At 40.7% G+C, this 24,827-nt stretch overlaps 1 protein-coding gene across 3 annotated transcripts in view; it reads left to right on the top strand.

Annotated features, from left to right (window-relative positions):
* The window catches only part of PHF10 (PHD finger protein 10), a 57,770-nt gene extending 34,331 nt beyond the window's left edge, over positions 1-23,439 (top strand). For all 3 annotated transcript variants that reach the window (XM_040351042.1, XM_040351045.1, XM_040351044.1), the window contains 3 exons: positions 8,355-8,463; positions 14,021-14,209; positions 22,566-23,439. In XM_040351042.1, coding sequence (XP_040206976.1) covers positions 8,355-8,463; positions 14,021-14,209; positions 22,566-22,651 — 384 coding nt within the window. In that variant the 3' untranslated portion in view covers positions 22,652-23,439. The remainder of the gene's footprint in view (positions 1-8,354; positions 8,464-14,020; positions 14,210-22,565) is intronic.
* The last annotated feature ends 1,388 nt before the right edge of the window (positions 23,440-24,827 follow it).

Raw genomic sequence — 24,827 nt, 5'->3', positions numbered from 1 at the left:
CAATCCTGTGGGTTTTTTTTTTTTTTTTTTTTTGCAAAAAAAAACTGTAGGTCAGCCCAGGTTAACTACTTTCTTTAGCTCATCCATTGTTTTTCTGTTCCTTTGTTTGGCTTACCTAAAGGACAATTGTCTATGTGATTGGAGCTGTGAGATATGTCCACCCTAAATTTCTGTGTTGATTATCACCTTAAGGGTACACAAACTTCCTGTTGCACCGTTTCTAGATGGCTCAGACAGACCATCATTTAAGCATTTTGTCTCAACCCCTTTCTTACCAAGGCATTCTCTACTACATCTGTGAATGCTTCTTGGGGTTTTTGGCATCAACAACTGCCACCTAGTCTTCTGTTCACATGTTCTCAAAGTACTACCAGGTGATTGTTGTGGCCTTATCTGATGCCAGCTTCGGGTGTAAGGTCCTTAAAACCACTCTTTGAGCTGCAGGCAGTCCACAGTCCTCTGTTTTTATTCATCCGGTTAGATTTTGTTTGCTGTGTTGCCCAGTCTTCGGGCGGATTGATTATGAATGTCCCGAAGGTGAAGGACTTCCTATGTCCCTCAATGGACGAAAAACAAATATAAGATTTTTTTATTTTTTTATTATTAAAATGCACCTTGGATTTTCCTAGACGATTGCTAATCTAACAGCATTGTCGATGGAATCTGCAAAGTGCATACTCATGCACGTTCTTAGGCCGGCTATAGATGGAGAGAATTGTGACTTGATTCCCACATTATCAGGGACAGTTGACAGGGAAATCCCTCCCACCAGCAGAACACAGTGATTATTGCTAGGGCTATAACAACCGCTTGCAATAATCGCATGTAAAATACAGAAGGCTTGTGGTACCCAAGTTGATAAATCAATCATACAATCAGCCTGCCCATACATGGTTCTAATTTTGGGCTGTTCTTGCTCATTCAGCATCAGCTCAACGGAACATATGTACCCCTTGTTACTGTATATAGCATGCTATGTATCGCAGTTGCAGATCTTTTTAACGTTCCACAAGGGTTATTGATAAAGTATTTAACTTTTTCAATGTACATCTGTCCCCATCCGCAGGTAAAATATATCAAGTATGTTTAGATTTTATAGCTTGGCTGGCTTAATACTTGGCCATATATGTGTGCAATTTTCTACAAATTTTAGATGGATTTTTATTGTAACGTATTAAGGTGGCCTAACTATTTTATGACTATATAAACTGTTGGGGGGTAGTTTGCTTTGACTTTTCAAATATTATAGCATTAAAAAGCTAGTTAAGTGGCTGAAATTGTTAGAAAATTACCTTGCGTTTTAGGCAGTATTGGTCCAGTATAGAGGCAGTATGACGGTGAGGCTTGGGTCTCAGTTTTGCATATAGATGCACTTCGGGGAGAAGAGCACCAGTCTTGCTACACAAATGGGCCCCTACAAATATTTATTGAAAATCCCTTTAAGAAAGTCTTCCAAAAACATTGCTAATTGCATATTTTCTTAATTAAATACACTTTTTTATTAGATTTTGTTTTCATTTTAAGATGGGGAAATACTGGGTTTTGGTACTGTATGTGTATAAAGCCAGGTACACACTCCGGTCAGAGCCATTGTACTAACCATGCAAGGTTAGTTCAGCGATCTCCCCTGCTGAGCTTTTGTGTTCTGACAGGGGGCCGGCCCCCTGTTAGAACACTCCAACTTTGGCGTTGGCTGAGAGCACTGATCGGGAGTCGGACGGCTGCTGTTTTTTTGGCATGCACGTCTGACAGAATCTAAAGGATGAATGTGTGAAACGCGTCTATTTGACTTTGTTTTGGTGTTTTTCTGCGTTGATCAATAAAAAGGCAATTGGTACCTCTGGATGTGCAGCCGTTTCTTTTTTTCTTCACGTCAGAAGTTGGCCAAACGGCCGTCTTCTTTCGGACAGTCCAACATACACGCTGGTGTGTTTTTGTTTATAAACTGACATTTGGCCCCTGTGTACCCGGCTTTAGGGAGGTTTTCTCTTGCTTCCTGTTCTGATGGTAAAGTGAAGGGATAATTTTGCCAACTGGGATACAAACAGCAATAACCATGTGAGGAAGGCTTAGAAGTTTTTTTTAGCAAACAGCAACCTAACAATAACCTCAAATTCTAGTCCATCTTTTCACTATCATATACTAAAAATATTTTGGCTGTATTTCCACTTTGAAAGAAATGGTTACAAGAGCAACATGTAGGTTGCCATTGCTTTTCTTCTCCTAAAAGCGCTGATTGCATGGTGTCATGCTGACTCTCTTCAACCATTGCGTCATTGATCTGGAATCCTTTGCTTCTTCAGAACACACTCTGAGGCACTTGGAACATTTAGCTTTGCAAGTGTAGTCTGTTAAAAGAACTTCAAACAAGCTTAATAGCACTGGTAAACTTGCTCCCACACCGCAAGGCTTCCCTTGATGGGCACCCAACAGTAGCTGAAACTACAGAAAGGAGTGCCAGACCAAATCCTGATAAAAAATGCAAAAATGCATTTTGGGGGGAACACCACCCCCTTCGTCAGGGCTCAACACAGGATAAAACTTGGATGGACTCAGAGAAAATGGCGACTTTACAGATCTGGCAACTACTGTCAAGTTTTTCTTCCATGCGGGGAGAGCTTTATACTGGTTCTGATATAGATCTGTGAAGTCACCGTTTTGAGTCCATGCAAATTATATCCGATGTTTGGTCTGGCACTCCTTTCTGTATTTTTATGGTTTGAACCTTTGCCTTTTGGTCCTCATGCTGACTAGCATAATGAGACCCTTTTAGAAACGGGAAACCAGCGTCTGCCACCATATTTCTACTATGACGGGTTTACTTTTAAATGTATTCATTGCTGGTTTTGGATTTAGGTTAGGTTTGATATTTGAAATGTGTTTCACAAGATATTAAACTCAGAATTGTACAACTGTTGAATGGTTTAAGTTTATTCTTGAATTTCACATGTTTCACTTTGAACCAGAGATCAGTATTTAAAAGTCCACCTATCAGTTAGCATAGTAAGCCAAAGGTTCCTTCTTCAGATAAAATATATTCTACAGAGATGATAGATTTTTAGAAGTGTAAATACTGCTTGTTATAGACAAATTTGTCTTGTGTAATGTATTGTTCAATTTAATACAGCTATATTTATTTTGTAGACGTGAATACTTCACATTTATGTCTGTTTTTATTGTGTATATAAGAGGTTTACCATGCTTTTATTTTTAAATAAATGGCAAAAATGTCATAAAAGCTTCTGTCATCTTTTAAAGATTAACAGACAAAGTGTATCGACCTTTTAGCGACTATGGTTTCAATGGGAAGATCTTTGCATCAGTGTTTTTAAGTTCTGCTCCCCTATCGCATGCATTGTGAAAAGTCATTGGTTCTGAATGTTCTGTTTTACATTTTTAACGTTTTTGCAGGCTGCATAATGGGCGGGGCTGGGAACCCTAATATGCAGAACTCTTCACTTGTGCATCTAGTGTTTGGTTGAACCCACTGATATTCACCCAAATACCATTTATAGATGATGATGATGATCACTAAAAGGCTAAATACAAATTTATGAAAATAAACAGATGTGAACTGTTTTTAGGGCACTTTCACACTGGGGTGTTGGGGCATTGGCAGTAAAGTGGCGCTATTTTTAGCAGTGCTTTTTTCCTGCTGCTAGCGGAATGTTTTTAACCCCCGCCTCTGGCTGAAAACGATGGCAATGGGCAGGGGCGCTTTAGGAGCGGTGAATACACCGCTCCTAAAGCGTCTCAACGATGCTGCTTGCATTTATTTTTTTTCCTTCAACATCCTGCAAGCGGCACCGCTCCAGTGTGAAAGCCGAGGCGCTTTACAGGTACTATTTTTAGTGCTATAGCGCTTGTAAAGCATCTTTCCAGTGTGAAAGTGGCCTTAATGCTAACATACCGGTAGTTCTAATCCACTCTTGTGATCCAAGCATCTAATCCACTCTTGTGATCCAAGCATCTTTGCTAAAGCTGGCCATAGATGTATAGAATTTCAAACGAAAAGTCTTAGGAAAATGTATACAAAAATTCTCCAGAACATTTTAATATTCAAAACCTTCTATTTTCTTTTAGCGTTTGATTTTGGAATAAATGGACTTTACCAAATGACAACCACAAACTTAAAACTGTTCAAGATTTTTTTCGATCTCACTCCTTTAAATTTTCTCATTGTTGCCGTTGAAAATGAATGTTAATTTTACCCATTAATATTATAAATTTTTATTTTCCTAAGAATTTTTATTCGAATTTCTCCCTATCTATGGCCAGCTTATGTAGCATAACCAGGTTCTTGACCTCAGTCCACTTTTAATGCAGATAAAGCAGTACAACTTGACCAAGTACGAACACCAGCCTGCTGCTTAGAAGATTAGATCTATCTCTTTTTGCACTAGTGTCTCTTGTAAACATGTTTAAGTTTAGATTTTAGCACTGTAGTACATTCAAATTTGAATGGCTAACATTGCAGTCTTCACATAGTGGAGATGAATTAACATACATATGGTGCATCACTGCAACATGCGTATGAATGGACCCTAAGATGTTGATATAGTTAAGATGTATTTTAATACACCTGGTGTAATTACCTGTCATCTATCTTTATAGCAAATTCCCATAACCCCCACCGGAAACCAGTCTAAGAAAGGTATTGCCAAATCCAGCCAGTAAAGTCCTTTTGCCTATTGTTGGCACCCTGACATGTTTCAAGAATTAGGAACTAGAGGTGCAAGTCATGGTTTGCTGAAGGGGTGAGGAAGCACAGTCTCCAATAGGGTGAGGAGGCTGGAGACTACCTACCCAGGGAAGAGAAGAGCTTTAAGATCAAAGTACTAGTTTCACCTTCTGTCTTTGTGGTGTGTCAGGAGATTGTAAATCACAAGAGTGGCCCAATAAACTAACTTGCAGATATTTAAAGGGAGTTCTGTATTTAGCTCTTTGGCTAAAGTTCCACTGTTTCTCATTCTCTCAGCCCACATTTTGGTCTTGAGCTTTAGCTTTGCCTCTTTACTGTACTGTATATGCATATGAACCCTGCTGCTTGATCAACTACGCTCAGTGCCACAGGTCGTGGTCACTGGGCCAGAAGTGATGAGAAATTCAACATTTTAAAGTTGTCATCAGCACGAGAGGGGAAATCTTCCACTAGGTGAGTGGTTTGGTGTGAGTACATGTGCACTATTACAGTGGCCACGGACTCCTTGGAGGCAGAAAATGTGGTCAGGATAGGGCAGGAACAGTAAGGTTAGGTTTATATAGCTGCAGCCTTATTTGATTGAGAAGGTGGCTTTAGGAACAATTTTTGCTTTCAGCTTTTTAGCTACGGTGAAACCATGTAGTTAAAGAATACCACCGGAAAGACCTGGGGTTTACCTGTAGTAATAAAATTCAACACATATATATTTATAAACAATTTTTATTGTCAAAAATGAAAACTGTTCTTAACCGATAAAACATTGCCTATGTTGGTCTAATAATGGTATAATTGCTCACTGAACATATTGTCTTATTTTTATACTGTATTGGTAAATTTATCTATATGGTCACCAAAGCATTTATACATGCGTCACTTTCTTGACTTGCAGGATAGAGCGATTTTAAAGCACACTTTCGTATTCATACTAAAGCATTTAGTTGCCTCTTGCTCAAAGAATAGAGACTGGATCGTTCCATGTACAGTTGAGCAGTACAAGTATAACTTAATACAAAACACTGACTTGTCATTTGTAAATATACAGTATAGCACCCCTTTTACAAGGCAATTTTTTTTTCAAAATGGAACCGAGGGTCCATTCACACCAGGCTTGGTGGGACTGTATTGGGTGGGTATTACAGCACAGTGTCATGTACCTCCACTGAAAAACAAGGTTGTCTTCAGTGCGGCCGGATTACAGCCAACCCTCAAACAGAGAAACATGTCTGTTGCTCTACAGCAGGAGTCTCTAAACTTTCTAAACAAAGGGCCAGTTTACTGTTCTTCAGACTTTATTGGGGACGGACATCAGTGTCGGTGGGAGGAATAATGCCTAATGGTTGGTGTCAGTGGGAGGAATGGTACCCCATCCTTGGTGTCAGTGGGAGGAATGGTACCCCATCCTTGGTGTCAGTGGGAGGAATGGTGTCCCGTCAATGGTGGTGGGAGGAATCGCACCCCATCATTGGTGTCAGTGGGAGGAATAGTACACCATTGTTGGTGTCAGTGGGGGTAATGGTGTCCCGTCAATGGTGGTGGGAGGAATCGCACCCCATCATTTGTGTCAGTGGGAGGAATGGTGCCCTATTGTTGGTGTCAGTGGGTGATAGTGTCTTGTACAAGTGAAGGGAACACTGCCCTGAGGGCCAGATAAAGGCAAGCAAAGGGCCCTCGGGCTGCAGTTTGGAGACCACTGCTCTACAGCATCCGATTTTAAGGTTACACCATGAGGCCGATAACCTCCCCATAAAGAGATGGATAGAGAGAGATTTTTTTTAAATCCATATAGGACCCCTAAGCGGGCTAAAGACATGTACAATCCTATATAGAACAAATGTACAACGTTCATAATTTTGGGATTGAACACCTCAGGGAAACCAATAATCGACCATTATTTTTTTATTTAAATTTATTTTTTTACAATATTCTGGTTATGTCTTAAGATAAATAACAGGGCGTTCTTCCCTTTTTAAAGCTGCCTATGCTTATCTTAAAAAAATGGTTATTGGTTTTAATGGGAAATGTATCGGCCTTGTGGTAGTACTTCTTCTTTTTTTTTTTTTTTTTTTCAGCAGCAGAAATGTTCTATCAGGGTTGGTTTAGAAATGATAGATGTGGTACAATGGGTGTCTTTTTTTAGGTTATGCAGCTGGTTCACACCCTTGCATGGCGGTGGTGTACAGACTGTGTGCGCTGGTAAAAAAGACCGCATGCAGTACTTTTATCCAGTGCAGTGTGGGACAATACCCCCCGGCTTATAGAGCTCTATGAAATGGCACTGACATTTCCATAAAGTTTGTTAAAAGTAGACAGTACAATGCTAGTCTGGCCAGATTGCACGATACACCAGCAGTTGTGTCAATGCCATGGCTGTTGTGGACAAGCCTTGATGGAGGATTTCAACTTTTATGGCTAAAATGGACTCGCAGTAGAGCTGCACGATTCTGGCCAAATAGAGAATCACGATTTTTTTGCTTGGAATGAAGATCACGATTCTCTCACGATTCTCACGGCGTAAAATCTTTTACATTTATACAAAAAAAAAAAAAAAAAAATGGGCCAACTTTACTGGCTATTTTTTTTTTAATTCATTAAAGTAATTTTTTCCAAAAAAATAGCATTTAAAAAGACTGCTGCGCAAATACAGTGCAACATAAAATATTGCAACAACCGCCATTTTATTCTCTAGGGCAGGGATATGCAATTAGCGGACCTCCAGCTGTTGCCAAACTACAAGTCCCATCATGCCTCTGCCTCTGGGTGTCATGCTTGATGCTGTCAGAGTCTCGCTATGCCTCATGGGACTTGTAGTTTGGCAACAGCTGGAGGTCCGCTAATTGCATATCCCTGCTCTAGGGTCTCTACTAAAAAAATATATAATGTTTGGGGGTTCTAAGTAATTTTCTAGCAAAAAAAAATAGTGATTTTAACTTGAAAAGAGCTGTCAGAAAAAGGTTTAGTGTTTAAGTGGTTAAACTTCCCTAATTTACATACAGAAGTTTATTCCTATGAAATGATACAATGTTTATATTTAACTTTCCACTGATAAAGAATGTTTTTAAAACTTGGCAGATTGCCCAGACTTGGCAGATTGCCCAGACTTGGCAGATTGCCCAGACTTTGACTTTTGGCTGAGAGCAGACAGGAAATTCTTTGCATACCGAAGTGCAGAGAGAAAATTATTTTCATGTCAAAGATTGCGGAACCCTGTGTCAAGAATTGCAACGGGAAAAAGATTGCGATAACGATTCTTGACGATTAATTGTGCAGCTCTAACTCGCAGGCAAAGTTATTCTTAATCTTGGCCATGATGGTATCTGGGCTTTGAAAAGCTTTATGAGGTTTCTTGTGTTATGGTTTTTAATATCTGCTGCAAGCAATTTATTTTCCACAGCTAATGGTAAATGCAGTTGCCAATAACCAAATGTTTAATGGTACAGCAAACATGGAGGCTGAATGGTGGTTTTGATTTCTTCTTGTGTTTGTTTGTTTTTTTTTATTTGAGGTCGGGTCTAGGTTTCGGTAACATGTATCAATGTTTCAATTTTCATTACTTTTTGTCGGCCTTGCTAGATGCATGTTAGAATTTTTTTTGAATGAGCCCACACATTGGGTTCTTATGACATGACATTGCTGCCCTTTTCTACCCTTCTAGCCAAAGTCCGTCCCAAATGCTGTTTGTGGAATTTGTCTGAAGGGTAAGGATGTCAACAAGAAGGGAAGAGCCGAGAAGCTTATACACTGCTCCCAGTGTGAGAATAGTGGTAAGTTATTAATTTCGCAGATTTTTAAATGCATATAAACCCTCACAATTTTTCTTGTTTTTGCTTCCTTTTTGGTCTGTTACATATATGGTTAAAGTGTTTTATCTTTTCAGTAATTGCAAATAAAATACCGGTTGATGGTGCTAAAAGTCTAGTGAGCCAATAATCTTTGCTGTTTTCCTCTGCTGACTATTATGTTGGCATTGTTCACAGTTTTCTCTCTGATCTACAAATTACCCCCCATGTTATGGAGATGAGGAGTTCTGTAATCCTAAAACACTTCCTCCTCCTCTAGGGTGACTATGCTGCTTTTTTCCTAGCTAAAGCATTGCAAGATGCAATATATGCATTTATGTTCTTGGGTTTGGATACACTTTAATCTTTTTTTATGTTAACAATCCTTTCAGTGTTACTGGTATTGGTTAGGCGAATCAGAAAAGTTTGTGAGCAATTGCCTAAAGATTTCTTGTAAATCAAGGGCTGTTAAAATTGATGTGCTTATTTTGGACACAAAAATGTATTTTGCCTTTGTGATCAGGCATACCCAGCTTCCCCTTTTAGTTCAGAATATACTCTTTGCTGTGAGTAGACCTGCTTTTTGAGACCTTCTTAATTTAACCACTTCCATACCAGGCCTATTCTGGCACTCCACTCCCTACATGTAAAAATCATTATTTATTTTGGTAGAAAATTACTCAGAACCCTCAAATATTATATATGTTTTTTAGCAGACACCCTAGGGAATAAAATGGCAGTCGTTGCAACTTTTTATCTTGCACGGTATTTACGTAACAATTTTTGTTACAACAAAAATTGTAATAGGAATGGTTTGTGACAGGTCCTCTTTATGGAGAGATGCAAAGTCAATAAGACCCCGCATCTCTCCAGGCTGGAAAGCATGAGATTGTGAAAAAAAGTCAATGATCTCATGCTTGCCAGCCACGATCTTTGTTTACATCCGTGGCTCGGACGTGATGTCATAACGTCACACCCAGGCCTCCGAGGGTCATAGAGATGACTGGCAACCATCTGGTCACCAAACATCTCTGCGGTCGTCATTTGGCGGCAGCGGATTCTTTCTCCGGGTCCCTGATTGCACGGGAGAGCCCGGAGAAGCACCAGATGGTGGCAGGAGGGGGGTGTCCCCTCCCGTCGCCTGTAAGAACGATCAAGCGGCAGAACTGCCGCTATGATCATTCTTATGGTGCACAGATTTGCCGGCTGAAAACAAGGATATCTGAATGATGCCTGTAGCTGCAGGCATCATTCAGATATTCCCACTGAAAGTCAAGGACGTCATATGATGGCCTTGGGCTGGAAGTGGTCAAAGTGTTCGTAAAGGCTTAAGGTTTTTACCCTAATGCCATTCTCTTTTCCTATGTTCATCTCCCTCCCAGTCCCCCTAAATACTTACCTGAGCCCGATCTCAATTAAGCACTGCGCCCGAGAGCAGCTAAGCTTCTTTATCTCCTCGTTGAACATGGAGGCAGCAGGAGCTATTGGCTCCTATTGCTGTCAATTAAATCCTGTGAAAAGGGAGCTAGGGTGGAATCAAGCCTTGCTGTGTATGTCTATAGAGGCTTTTCTTATGATGGCACATGATCACCAGTGGGGGATCTGAGAAGAGGAGGATCAGGGCTGTTCTGTGCAAAACCATTGCACAGAGCAGGTAAATATATAAATATGTTTGTGGTTTTAAAAAAAAAATCAACTTCACAATCATTTTTAGGTTTGTATATTTGGGTATATTTTTTTTTATTTTTGAATGAATGTTTCTTTTAAATTTGGTTCCAGCTTAAACCACTTTCAGACCACCACACGTACATTTACCGCGGCAGGACAGCCCGGGTGCGCAAAATAGCATACCTTTACGTGATTTTGTGCACTCGGTTTAGGGGGCGCGCCTCTCCCGCTGTAATTGGACACAGCGGGAGCCAAACGCGGCAAACCGCAAATCGTTCGTAAACAAGGCAAACAGCGGATGTGTCAGGAAGGGAAAGAGATCTTGTGACTCGGCCAAGCTGATTCACAGATCTCTCTTCCTTCAGTGTGACACTGCCCCACACAATATGCTCCTCCCTGGGGAACATTTAACCCTTTGATCACCCCTAGTGTTAACCCCTTCCCTGCCAGTGCCATTTATACAGTAATCGGTGCATTTTTATAGCACGTGTCACTGGTCCCCAAAAAGTGTCACTCGTGTCAGATTTGTCGGATGCAATGTCGCAGTTTCGCTTAAAATCGCAGATCGCCACCATTACCAGTAAAAAAAAAAGTCCCTAAATTTATCCCCTAGTTTGTAGACTCTATATAACTTTTGTGCAAATCAATCAATATATAATTTTTATATATATATATATATATATATATATATATATATATATATATATATATATATATATATATATATATATTGTGTGTGTGTGTGTGTATTATAGCAAAAAAAAAAGTGTAGAAGCGATCTAATGCCACCAAAAGAAAGCTGTGTGTGTGTGTGTGTGTGTGTGTGTGTGTGGACATCAATTTTATTTGGGTACAGCATCGCACGACCGTGCAATTGTCAGTTAAATTGATGCAGTGCCGTGTCACAAAAAAAATGCCTGGTCAGGAAGTCGGTAAAGCCTTTACGGAGCTGAAGTGGTTAAAGTACAACTGCTTTTCATCATTTGGGTAGTGTAAGAAGGTTAGAACCTCTTAGGTTTTTTTTTTTGCTGTGAATTCCCATTGCAGAGATCTCCTCAGATATGCTGCAGTGCCAAGTATCACCCATACAGAAAGTAAATCTAAAATGTTGTAGTTGTTCCCAAAAGAGGGTTCGAGAGGATCTCGAATGACAGTAAGTATTTTCTGATTCTTTGGGCAGATTTCTAGGTCTTGTCATGTCTCTGGGACAAATGGACAACATAGGCCTTTAACAACTGCCCACCCTAATAATTTCTAACAAAAAAAGTGTTAAAGACAGCATTATTTAACAAAAACTTTTTATATTACCAAATGTCTTATGAGAAAAGGGCAAGTATTCAATTTAAGCATTGGCACAGCTTTTCTTCACCCAAAAATAAAAAGCCGGTTTTCCCACCCAGGTGTAATTCTTCCCACATCAACAGGTCTCAGTTTTGTGCTAATGTCCTTAGCTGATGCATGCTTCTGAAGTCCTTATGAAGATTCCTTTCTGGGATGTTTTTACCTGGTCTTTTTCCTACCTACTCTGCAAGGGAAGGACATTATTCACATCAGTTGCCTATGGTGCTGGGGGCCTAGATAGACGGTACCTGGACCCCGCTATAGAAAGTTGGGACAGTCTGTAAGGTTGCTGTTCAGCACTGGACCATCCGGGCTTGCTGGTAGGGTGCTGTACAGGTCCAGGGTAGTGATGTCCTGTGGGGAAGTGACTTTTGAGTGTGCCCACCGTGATGTGTGAAGTTTTGCAACCAAATGTTGAGTGTAATTCTGGTAATCCCTGGATGCCCCCTGTGTGCTAGCCAGTATATGCTAATCTGTTGTGGGGTGGCTGTGCTTCACTGCCAATATGTGTGCTTTACAGCAGTAGTGGTGTTTGAGAAATGCGGGACCTGGATGCTCAATGCGTGTGGGGCATCTGGCACTGGCTTAAGTCTGGCAGATTGAAATACACGTGTATTCAGAAAGTTTCAAAGACTTCCACAACTGAACACAATTGGGGTAAAATGTGTCAGTAGGGCGTAGCCAATAGGCAGGGACTGCAGCTGAAGCTTTTGCTTTCACTTTGAGACATGGTTGATATATTCAGAGTGTACCCACCCCAGGCTTTGTATTGTGATGGATGAAGCAGGACATGCTCCTTGAAGGACCAGCACCTGAAATAGAGAAAGAGCTGGTGGGATGGTATACAGGAGGTTTTGCGTGGCGCCATATGTGTCATCTTTGGTCTTCTCAGACACACTTCCTAGCTGAGGACCGCTCCCATAGTGGGTGGGATACAGGTCTATTACCTCAGCAAGCCATGGCACTGAGTAGAGTTGGGGGGGGGGGGCGTGAGGCAGACCAAGATGCCAGCTTTGTTTCTTAGCTTGTTAAAGACCTAAAGTATTCTTATAGTCGGGTATCTAGATGACCTGATTCTCCAGGAGCATTTTTCTCAAACCTTGACATCAAATATCTGTCTGATGGTGCTGATCCTGGAAAGAGTTAGTTGGATGCTGAACCTTCAGAGGTTAGCCATTAACCCTCAATAAAGCCAATGCCCCCGAAATGCTTTGGCTTTTATTCTGCTATAAATCTATTTTATCATTAAATTACCTTTTGGCCTCTTGGACGTTTTGTTTGTGTGGATTCTAAACTCTGGGTTCTTTCCCTATTCCTGAGGGTTTTCCCCATTTTTTTGTTAAAGCGGAGCTCCAGGCTCCTTCAGAAATTATTTTGCCAGCAGCTCCACATACTGTAGCTGCTGACTTTTAATATAAGGACACTTACCTGTCCCTGAATCCAGTCTTCACCCAAGCCAATTTTTCAGTCGGCTCTCTGGTGCTGCTGCCACCGCCATCTCGACTAAGGGAAACTGGAAGTGAAGCCCTGCGGCGCTCTGTGAATGGCCCAGTGGCAGAGGGAGGGGGCCGAACTTCCGGATGAGTTTGCTGCTGCAAAGTCAGCTGTAATTGGGAGCGGGTACCTGTCAAAACCAGTTACCAACTCCCCCTGAAAGGTGCCAGATGTGGCGTTGGGTTGGGGGGGGGGGGGGTTTGGTAGGCAAATAAGCAGAGCTTCTCCTTTTGGGTGGAGCTCCGCTTTATGTGCTGCCGAACTGCCCAGTTCCAATTTCAGCGACCCTTAAAGAAAATCTGAATCCAGCGCCCGGTTTGTGCTGGTGTTTACATTTTTCACATGCAGTTGTTTGTGCAGTTACTCTCTCTGCACCCACTACTATAGGTTGCATTCGCGCAGCTGGAGACTGATGCAGGCGCCATAACAAACTCCTCCTGTATGTAATATGGATGCCAGCGCCCATTAGAAAGAAGACTTGTATGTTGCGTATTTCGTTTGATGGTAGACACAGATGCTATCTAGTAAAATAGTTGGCTGCATGTCCTTGGCTTATCACTCTGTGAGTACTTTTTAAAGGATGGTATGGAATGCCCTTGCACTGATTTTGTAGCATTCCTACGCCTAGAGAGCAGCACATTTTTTTTTTCTAGGGGACTGATGCACTTTTTTTTTTTTTCTTCTAATCAGTCGTGTAAGCCTAAATATTTTACATTTCAATATTCATCCAGTATATGGAGCTCTAGGTACATTTTTTACTATTTTTTTTTCTTTTTTATGAATCCATAGCCTAAGCTGAAATTTGTACACAGTTGAATGAGTCACTGTAGTAACTCCCTCACTGCAGAGGGGACCATAGGTAGCTTCAATAAGAGGGAGTCTGAAAACAAGCAGATTCTGCTGTGCTCTCTATCAGAAACCCATAATGTGTAGTGATAAACGGGTTAAAACTTTTTTGCATGTGATATGGTTACATATTACTACTTTGACAGCAGTAAGAATAATGGTTGATTATTTTCTGTATATTGTATCTCTTTAGGTCATCCTTCATGCTTGGATATGGTACCAGAATTGATTGCAGTAATAAAAAAATACCCCTGGCAATGTATGGAGTGCAAAACATGTATCATATGTAGCCAGCCTCACCATGAAGAGGATATGATGTTCTGTGACCACTGTGACCGTGGCTATCATACTTTTTGTGTCGGACTTGGTGTTCTTCCATCAGGTATGTTTACTGATGTGTGCAAAGTCGTATAAAACACATTACATGACAATTATGTAAACAAACTTTGTACCATGCACAGGATACATGAAAATGTGAATGGTAACTTCACAATTTTTGGAAATCGTGAGCCTGATTTACTGAAGTGTGATGTGAGACAAGCAGGGAATGTGTTTTGAGTTTATTCACTTATAAAGTATTCAACTTTCATAACTGGCAGTAAAAGTTTCCCATAGCACTTCCTCCCACCCTTTTTCCACCAGGACTTCTCTACAGGATGATGTACGTCTGGTTTTCTGTTGCTTTCTACAGACACTCTTACCCCATTTCTGCACCCTACTTAGTGGATACCCCACAGGGCAACACCCTTAGCGGTAGTAACCGTGCAAAAGGAACCCGTAGCAAAACTCAAACACGGTTCACAAGACACTCAAACTGCCCAGAGTGATGATGTTTCCTTGCACCAGAGCCAGACCCTATTTTAACATCAGTCTCTGCATCTGATTCTAGCTATATCTCAGAAACGCAAAAAGGAACCTATCTGACAAATGCAGATTTCTCTACAATGATGACAGCTAACGGCCTTAATAAAACCATCACTGTTTAGAGCTCAAAAGCACCAGGCTTTTTCTGTGCCCTCTTTCTCTACCCTCATCAGTAGATCTACCAGCTCTGGTCCCCATTCTAGACATGTCCCAGACAAAAAATTTCCTTCCAGCAAACAAACTTTCCTCCTTACAATCCAATGCTAAGACCTTAAGATCAGACATGTCACAGTAAAATTCTTCATGAGGGTCCTGTCCCTTTTTTGGTAGTCTCATTCAAGTCTAATCTTTTCACTCAGTTCCACTTAAGGGTTCTACAACACATTCTGTTGGCCTGAACAAACATGTTATTACTCTTGCTCTTTTGTTTCTCTCCAGTCAAGCAAGGAGCTCCAGCCTTGGATGTGTGGAAAGTATTTTCTGCAATACTGATGAAGGGTGGTAAGATGTCAGCTTCACAGGCTGGGGAGGAGTATTCCATCTCTCATGATAGAAGGAACTGGGCCCCAATGAAAACAAGGCTCCCTATCAATGTCCTGGAACTTGGAGCAAAAATACGAGTCACTCAATTCCCATCCTTCAGGGACACCCGATCAGGTTGCAGTCAGACAGTTCTACACAAATGGCCTATCAGACATTAGGGAGTGCTAGGAGTCGGGCAACCTCATTCTCTAATGGTTTCAGAACCACTGTCAAGCAGCCTCCTGCTATTCTGGCAGGCAGATTTCCTCAGTTGTCCCCACCTGGACTAGGTGGAATGATACCTATTAGAGCTGCACGATTAATCAAGAATCGTTGTCGTGATTTTTTTTCCATTGCGATCTTGACACAGGGTTTCACAGGGTATGCAAAAAATTTTCTCTTTGCACTTTGGTATGCAAATAATTTCCTCTCAGCCCAAAGTCAAAGTCTGGGCAGTCTGCCAAGTTTTGAAAACATTCTTTATCAGTGGAATGTTAAGTCTAAACATTGTATCAATTTGACTTTACATCAAGGGAATAGACTTCTGGAATAGACTGCCGCCGGGCACACGCGATCGCTCGTTACAGAGTGAGGACCGGGAGCTGTGTGTGTGTAAACACACAGCTCCCGGTCCTGTCAGGGAAAGAAAAGCTGATCTTCTGTTCATACAATGTATGAACAGAGATCAGTCATTTCCCCCAGTCAGTCCACCCCCCCACAGTTAGAACACACCCAGGTAACATACTTAACCCCTTCCCCACCCCCTAGTGTTAACCCCTTCACTGCCAGTGGCATTTTTATAGTAATCCAATGCATTTTTATAGCACTGATCGCTATAAAAATGCCAATGGGCCCAAAAATGTGTCAAGTGTCCGCCATAATGTTGCAATACTGAAAAAAAAATCGCTGATCGCCGCCATTACTAGTAAAAAAAAAAAAAATATATATATATTAATAAAAATGCCAAAAAATACCCCCTATTTTGTAAACGCTATAACTTTTGCGCAAACCAATCAATAAACGCTTATTGCGATTTATTTTTTTATGAAACATATGTAGAAGAATACGTATCGGCCTAAACTGAGGAACATTTTTTTTTTTTTATATATATATTTTTGGGGGATATTTATTATAGCAAAAACTAAAAAAATATAATTTTTTTTGAAATTGTCGCTATATTTTTGTTTACAGCGCAAAAACTAAAAACCGCAGAGGTGATCAAATACCACCAAAAGAAAGCTCTATTTGTGGGGAAAAAAGGACGCCAATTTTGTTTGGGAGCCACATCGCACGACCGCGCAATTGTCAGTTAAAGCGACACAGTGCCGAATCGCAAAAAGTGCTCTGGTCTTTGACCAGCAATATGGTCCGGGGGTTAAGTGGTTAAACACCAAGCCTTTTTCTGACAGCTCCTTTTAAGTTAAAATCTCTTTTTTTTTGCTAGAAAATTACTTGGAACCCCCAAACATTATATATATATATTTTTAGTAGAGACCTTAGAGAATAAAATGGCGGTTGTTGCAATATTTTACGTCGCAGTGTATTTGCGCAGCGGTCTTTCAAATGCTTTTTTTTGGGGAAAAAAATACTTTTAAATGAATTTAAAAAAACGAACCAGTAAAGTTGCCTCCATTTTATTTTGTATAATTGTAAAAGATTTTACGCCGTGAGAATCGTGATCTTTATTCTAAGCAAAAAAATTGTGATTCTCATTTTGGCCAGTATCATGCAGCTCTAGTACCTATCTCCCGACATTTTCAATCTACTATTTCAGAAATGTGGACATCATGGTGTCTGGGTTCAACAAGTTACCCCCCACTTTTTTTTTTTTGTGGCCAGTGCCATTGATCAAGCACTAGGATTCGGTGCCCTGGTAATCCTCTGACCTCTTTTCAGGTTAATATCCCATTTCTCCAGTGCAGATTGTTCCTGGCCTGCTCTGCAAAATAGGGGAGAATAAATCAATGACTCATTGCACTAAACTGGCTCAAAAGTCCCTGGTACACTGTTATACTCAAACTTTTAGGAGACATCCCCAGGCCTCTTGACAGGCCAGGCTTACTGTCTCAATGCCACCTGTTCCATTCAGGTTCTCAGCCATGGTTTAGACGCCATTGCTGTTGAAACCCAGGTCATGAAGGACGGGGGGTTCCAACTTACTGAGTCAAAAAAAGGCAATTCGTGAAACCAAGGCTTTTCAACCCATATGCTGCTTTGGGGTTTACATTTTGGCTCTCTGCCCTGCAGAAATCATCTTTTGAACCCATTAGGAAAGTCATTCAAGTGAAAAATATAACACCAACATGTCAGAAAAACTTCAAAAACTGGATCACCCCCCTCCTAAAAATGACTTGTAAACTCAATCAGGTGTAGCTGATCACCTTCCTAATGACATTTGATTAGCTCCAGCATGAAAAGAGCTTTCCTGGGGCATTTCAGTCCCTGGTAGTGCAACTGAAGCAATTGACTAAGTATGGTTGGCAAGGCACTCTCAAAAGATCTCCGGGATAAAGCTGTGTACAGGCACAAGTCAGGAGATGGATACAAAAAACATCAAAGGCTTTTATCAATGCCTAAAAGCACAAGTGAAGTATTTTTTGAAGTGGGAGGTATTGCTGGATCAGGACGTCTCTTCAAACTGGATGAAAGAACCAGGAAGAAACTGGTCAGAGGCTACCAAGAGGCCTACTGGAATCTGAAGCGGTTGCAGGACTTTGGCAAAGAGTGGTCATTGTGTGCAGGTGACAACAATATCATAAATTATCCACAAATGTGGCTTGTATGGGAGGGTTGCAAGAAAAAAGCCACTCAAAGGTCACATGCAGTTGCCACTGAGCTTTGCCAAAAAGCACCTTGAAGATTCTAAAACCTCATGAAAAAAGATAATCTGGTTAGATGAGACTAAAATAGATTTTTTGGCCTCAACAACAAACAATATGTCTGGTGTAAATACAATACAGTTCACCATCCAAATAACACCATTCCTACAGTCAAGCATGGAGGTGATAATATGCTGTTCTGTTTCTCTGCAGCAGGGACTGGAGCACTTGTCAGGATAGAAGGAAAAACAAACGGGTCAAAATACCGTCAGATTCTTGAGGAATATCTGCTGCCCTCTGCCAGACAGTTGTCAATGGGAAGACTGTTTTCCTTCCAACATGACAATGACCCAAAGCACACAGCTTGGAGGAAAAAGGTGAATGTCCTTGCACGGCCTAGTCAGAGCCCAGACTTAAACCCCATTGAAAATCGGTTGAATGACTTGAAGACTGCAGTCTACAAATGGTCACCATCAAATTTAACTGAACTTGAGCAGAGGGCAAATATTGCAAAGTCTATATGAGCAAAGTTGGTGTAGACATCCCAACAAACTAAAGGAGGTTTGACAGGTATCCGTCCCCACTTCCGCGAGACCTGGCTGCGGTGAGTTCCCCCGTAAGTTCAACCCCTCTCATCCTTCCCCTGCTGCTGGGCCATTCACAAAGGGCAGCGCACTTTGCACATGCGCAGTAGGGAACCGGAACCTTACAGACAGTGGTGGCGCCAGCACCTGAGAGCCAATGGAAACATTGGCTGGAGTGCAGACACTGCTGGAACTCAGGACAGGCGAGTGTCCTAAAATTAAGACCCCTTTCACACTGGGGCGGTCCAGGCGTCAGCGGTAAAGCGCTGCTGTTGGTTATAGCGGCACTTTTTCGACCACTAGCAAGGTGTTTTTAACCCCACTAGTGGCTGAAGAAAGGGTTAATAGCGCCTGTGTTGTCGCACTTCGACACCACCTCAAAGACGCTGCTTGCAGGACTTTTTTGCCTGTCCGCCCCTTTGACACTGGGGTGGCTTAAGAGGTGCTTTACAGGCTGTATTTATAGCACTAAAATGCCTGAAAAGCACCCCAGTTTAAAAGGGATCTTAAAGTCGGCAGCTACAGTATTTGTACCTGCTGACTTTTATTTTTTTTTTCTTGGTGGGGGCTGGACCTCCTCTTTAAGAAAATGGCACCTTTTAGGAATCATCTTGCCCCAAATCATTTTAGACATTCTTTTTGAGGCCCAATCCTGTTCAGAGCTACTAGGAGTTGATTACTACATTTTATGATTGGGGGGGAAAGTGGGGTAATACCCAGTCCATAAATGTGTTTTTGGCTCCATTTTATCAACCTTTTATATACATTTTATCAACCCTTTATATACACAGAGTATATCTTTTGCATTACATATGTTGCTTGACAGCAGGGGGATTTCCTGGAAAACCCAGCACAATGTTCATTGCCCATCCCAGACAGTTGCATACAATGTCACATATTATTGTATGGTGTGATTTAGTACTGAAATTTTACTTTTATACTACTAAATTTGTGTACACTTTTAGTAAATGCCGTTATTTTTGGTTTCAGCAAAACTGCATCCAGACCCTTTTAAAAAGAAGGGTAGTAATATGTGGGCTCACATTGCTGACTTATTTTAAAAATGCACTGGACAAATTTCCATAGCTTTGTGACTGCAGGTTCTGTGTTGCTTAAAAGAGAAGAACAGAGGCTGCAGTTGATGACCTCTCCTGAAAATACTAGTTGCTTGGTGTTCATGCAGATCAGCACACACATTTTTTTAGTCAATGACTCCAAATACTGAAGAGAAAGGGTCGGTCAGTATTTTGAGGAAACGGTAATAGTAATTTCTCATATTTGTTAAGAGGGGTATTCTGTTTTTATGTAGGTTTTGTTTTTCCACATTTTCACTTTTTTCCTTTTTTCAATGGGAGAGGGAGGGGTAGAACAGGTAGGAAGGACCTGATCCAATTGTCACATCTTCAGCAATAGATCACTGATAATTATATATTGCTTGCTTAAGAGAAGCTAAGATTAAAAGGTAACCATACTTTTGTTTTTTTTTTATAACGCCCCATTCACACTCGGGCGACTTGTCCTGCGTACCTCATGATTTTGGTCCGACTTTGATGCGACTTCAGGTCCATAGACCTTACGATTACACGGGCATTGCTTCAAGTAACGTCAAAGTGTGAATGGGACCTAAAACATGAGCCTGACTGCTCCCCCTCACCCTCCCCATGCCAACTATAGTGCCAACTAAACTCCTCATATCAATAGGCCCCTGCAGGGGGTCACAGGGTTCATGTGGGTCTTGGCTTTGTCCTAATCTCCAGTGGGCTGCCAGCATACTGATTTTGTTTTCTCAATAAAACCTTTGCCATCCCTTTCTGGTAGGTCTGTGGCCACATGTATGCAGAACATCAAGCTTGGTAGTGGGTATGGAGGAGCATCCAACTCTGTATAGGCTGCAGTCCTTATTAGTCTAGGGTGCCTACTGTTTAGGGGTCATTACATGGAGGCATGGTGTGTGATATAGGGTTCACAATTTAAAAATGTATTCTCTTTTTAGGAAGCTTTGGGGACTGAAGTATTAAATTAATTTAGCAATGTTTTTATATATATATATATATATATATATATATAATATATATATATATATATATATATATATATATATATATATATATATATATATATATATATATATATATATATATGGCTGTGCGTTAAACGCGATATTAATGGCGTTAACGCAAACCCATGTTAACGCCGTCAATATTTTTATCGCGCGATTAACGCAGGAGCCTCGGGGTGGACATGCAGAGTGTGCAGCGGCGCGGCTTACCTTCTCGCTGGATTCACAGGCAAGTTACTCACCTTGTCCCTGGATCCAGCGATGCCACCCCGCTGTGTGATCGAGCGGGTCCTCCTTGCTTGGCGGGTCCTCCTTGCTTGGCGGGTCCTCCTTGCTTGGCGGGTCCTCCTTGCTTGGCGGGTCCTCCTTGCTTGGCGGGTCCTCCTTGCTTGGCGGGTCCTCCTTGCTTGGCGGGTCCTCCTTGCTTGGCGGGTCCTCCTTGCTTGGCGGGTCCTCCTTGCTTGGCGGGTCCTCCTCGCTCGGCGGGTCCTCCTCGCTCGATTCACAGTGCCTGTGTGCCGCCGAGCTCCGTTCCCTGCGACGTTACGACACACAGTATACTGTAATGTATGTAAAAAATACACACCCCCCTTGTCCCTAGTGGTCTGCCCAGTGTCCTACATGTTCTTTTATAAAATAAAAACTATTCTTACTGCCTGAAAAACTGTAGATTGTCCAAAAGTGTCCCTTTATGTCAAAAATGGTTTTAGATCAGCTAGAAAACAGCGATAATAAATTATAATCACTTGCAGAATTGTGCGATATTTGTGGGGAAATTCGTCATAAATTAGAGCGATTAATCGTGAGTTAACTATGACATTAATGCGATTAATCGCGATTAAAAATTTTAATCGTTTGACAGTATATATATATATATATATATATATATATATATATATATATATATATATATATATATATATATATATATATATATATATATATATATATATATATAGTAATTAAAATAAGGGAGCAGTAGCCAGGTTAGCTTAAAAGAGAAGTATGAGAATTGTCTTTTGTTTTAATTTTTTTTTTGCCTTTTTTTCTACTTATAGTCCCTACTTGCCTAGATGGATGCAGCATCAGTTTGATGCTGCATCTGTAATCGCACCGGCTCTAAGGCCCCTTCCAGCAGGATCGGTGTTGGCGCTAAAGCGCTCTGTTTAGAGGCACTTTACCGCTGTTTAAGCAGCACGCTCCAGCTGCTAGCCGGGGGCTTTTAACCCTAAGGCTGCATTCACACCTAAGCGACAGCCGCGTACGCGTGTAGCGGCAGATTTGCCGCGATTACAAATGTATCTTTTTTTTTTCTAAAGTATTCCCATTGCTGTCTATGGGAAAACGCGCCTGTCGCGTGAAAAAAAGGGTCCGGGACTTTTTTTCAGGCGACAGGCGTTGCGCGTCTATGAGATGTGAACCATCTCCATAGACGGCAATGGGAATTCTCCCCTCTAGCGACAGAAGCGTCCCGCGTCGGGCGTTTTGTCGCTTAGGTGTGAATGCAGCCTAAAGAAAAGCTACCCATTCATTTTCAATGGGCAGGGCGTTTTGGGAGCACTAAATACAGCGCTCCCAAACTGCCCCAAAGATGCTGCTTGCAGGACTTTTCCTAACTTCCCACAAGCGTGCTGAAATGAATGGGAGGTGGTTTTCAGGTGCTATTTAGAGGCCATTTCTACTGCTAAAACGCTTGAAAACCGCCTCAGTGTGAAAGGGGTCTTGGACTGAGAACCAAGTGATCAAACACCGCCGATCACTTGGTTCTCAGTTCTCCCTGAGCAGAGAACTGGTGACAGTTTTTTGATTACGAATATGTGTATATAAGAACACTGCTTTTGATTATTATATATTTTTTAATAAATTAACATTCTTGTTTTCATTTTAAAGGTCCCTGGATATGTGACTGCTGTCAGAATGTTCCTCCCACGCCAAAAAAAGGAGTTAAAAGAGGAAAAAACAGTAAAGAAGGATAAACTACGTGTATTCATATTGTACAAAACCTTTGAAAATGGTGCTACGCAACAAAATTATCTTAAAATCTCAATTACATGACACTTTTTCATATTTATAAACTAAATAAAAACACAGATTGGAATTTAATTAATCTTTCTTACTGTCCTGGGACTTGATGAATACATCATTTTTGTAAAGTTTGCTTTTTTTATTCAACATTTTAACAAAAAATACAAATGCATATATAAATATATACCTCATACCAATGAGCTTGGGAAGAAAGGAACTATACACATGCACTGAATAATACCCATGTGCTGCAAATGTTAAATATTATTCCCTTTTTAAATGTTGGCCTTTTCTCTGTAATTCACTTGTTAACTTTCTTTACAACTAGTTTTGGGAGTTAATGGTCACACAGACGAATCCATATGTGATGTATTGGTAGACCATGTTTGTATGTCATTGAATTTTTTTATTCTTGTATGTTTGACTTTTTGAATACGGTGTTGTCAACTGCAAGTACTGTGCTGTGCTTACCTTGCATTTGTGGGAGCTGTTGTAGATATAGTGAAACCTCAAAGCTGCTTAAAGCCCAGAAGCATTACACTGTGACAAAATATGACCACAGGAGTTTTAAGAGGTGTGAATGTTGTGAAATCAAGGGCTTTTATATATGGACTCAATGGAACCATCTTTTTTTCTTTATTTGATTTTTTTCAGTCAATCAATTCTATCAATTTCTGCTGCTTGAAAGTCAACGATAACTTTTAAAACCATAACTAAAGTGATACATTTTAAATACTAAGCTGTCTTGAGTTTTATTTTTTTATTATTTATTTGTGGTTGTCAAATTGTACAGATCCAGCTAATTGGATATAGGATCTTGGGTGCTAACACATGGCAAACACTTGATAAAAAGGCACATATACTGCTTAGGTTTTTTTTTTTCCAGCATAACGGTCTAGTGAGAGTTCAGGCTGCCCTCTCAGATTGGAAACCTCAAAAGCTCTAGTTTGAGCTTAACAAGTAGTAATATTGAGCAGTCACTAGATACGCTTGACTTTTTACCCTGGTTATTGAGGCATTATAACTATACATTAGGTTCAAACCCTTTAGGGATCCTGTAATTTAGCAAGCCTAGCCAGAGAGGAGCAAATCTGATTATTTCTGGCAATTGATGATCCTAAATATGTGCATGCTGACTTGCAATATGGATGCATGCAGGTCATTAATACAAACTGGCTGGGTTCGTCAACCGCATGACTTCCTGAAGAGCAAATGGATACACATAATTCAGAATCGTAGTTTCTCCAAAAACCCACAAGTAGTTAGGTTGTCTTGCCTTCAAAACTTGGCTTTGGATTACATGGGGCTGTGTGTTTAACCACTTACCCACTGGGCACTTAAATCCCCTTCCTAACCAGACCAATTTTTAGCTTTCAGTGCTCTCACATTTTGAATGACAATTGCTCAGTCATGCAACATTGTACCCATATGAAATTTATTTATTTATTTATTTTTTCTCACACAGAGCTTTGGTGGTATTTAATCACCACTGTTTTTTTTTTCTTTCCTTTTTTTTTTGTGATTATAAATAAAAAGACAGAAAATGTTGTTAAAAAAAAAAAAAAAATATGCACTTTTCTTTGTTTATAACATTTTGCAAATGTTGTAATTTTTCTTCATAAATTTTGGCCCAAATTTATATTGCTACATCTCTTTGGCAAAAATAACCGAAATCACCAAGCTTTGGTGCCCATCTCCTGAAAATTGATCACACCTGGTGTACTGATAGCCTATCTAATTTCTTGAGACACGAACGAGCCAGAAAATTACAAATACTTTTTGGAAAGTAGACATCCCAAGGTATTTAGTAAGAGGTGTGGCAAGTTTTTTTTATTTTTGCAGTTGTAATTTTTTCCCCACAATTCTTTGCAAAATAAAGATTTTGTTTATTTTTTTTCCACAAATTTGTCATATTAACGATTATTTCTCACACACGGCATATGCATACTTGCAACTACATCCCAACACACATTCTACCACTCCCGAGTATGGCGACACCACATGTGTGAGACTTTTACACAGCCTGGCCATATACAGAGGCCCATCACGCAGGAAGCACCATCAGGTTTTCTAGGGACATAAATTACACCTTGCGGCGGAAGGAAGCATCTGCAGATGCACTCGCAT

This window comes from Rana temporaria, chromosome 4, assembly GCF_905171775.1.
Source record: "Rana temporaria chromosome 4, aRanTem1.1, whole genome shotgun sequence".
NCBI lineage: Eukaryota > Metazoa > Chordata > Amphibia > Anura > Ranidae > Rana > Rana temporaria.
This window is presented reverse-complemented; position numbering and strand designations above follow the sequence as displayed.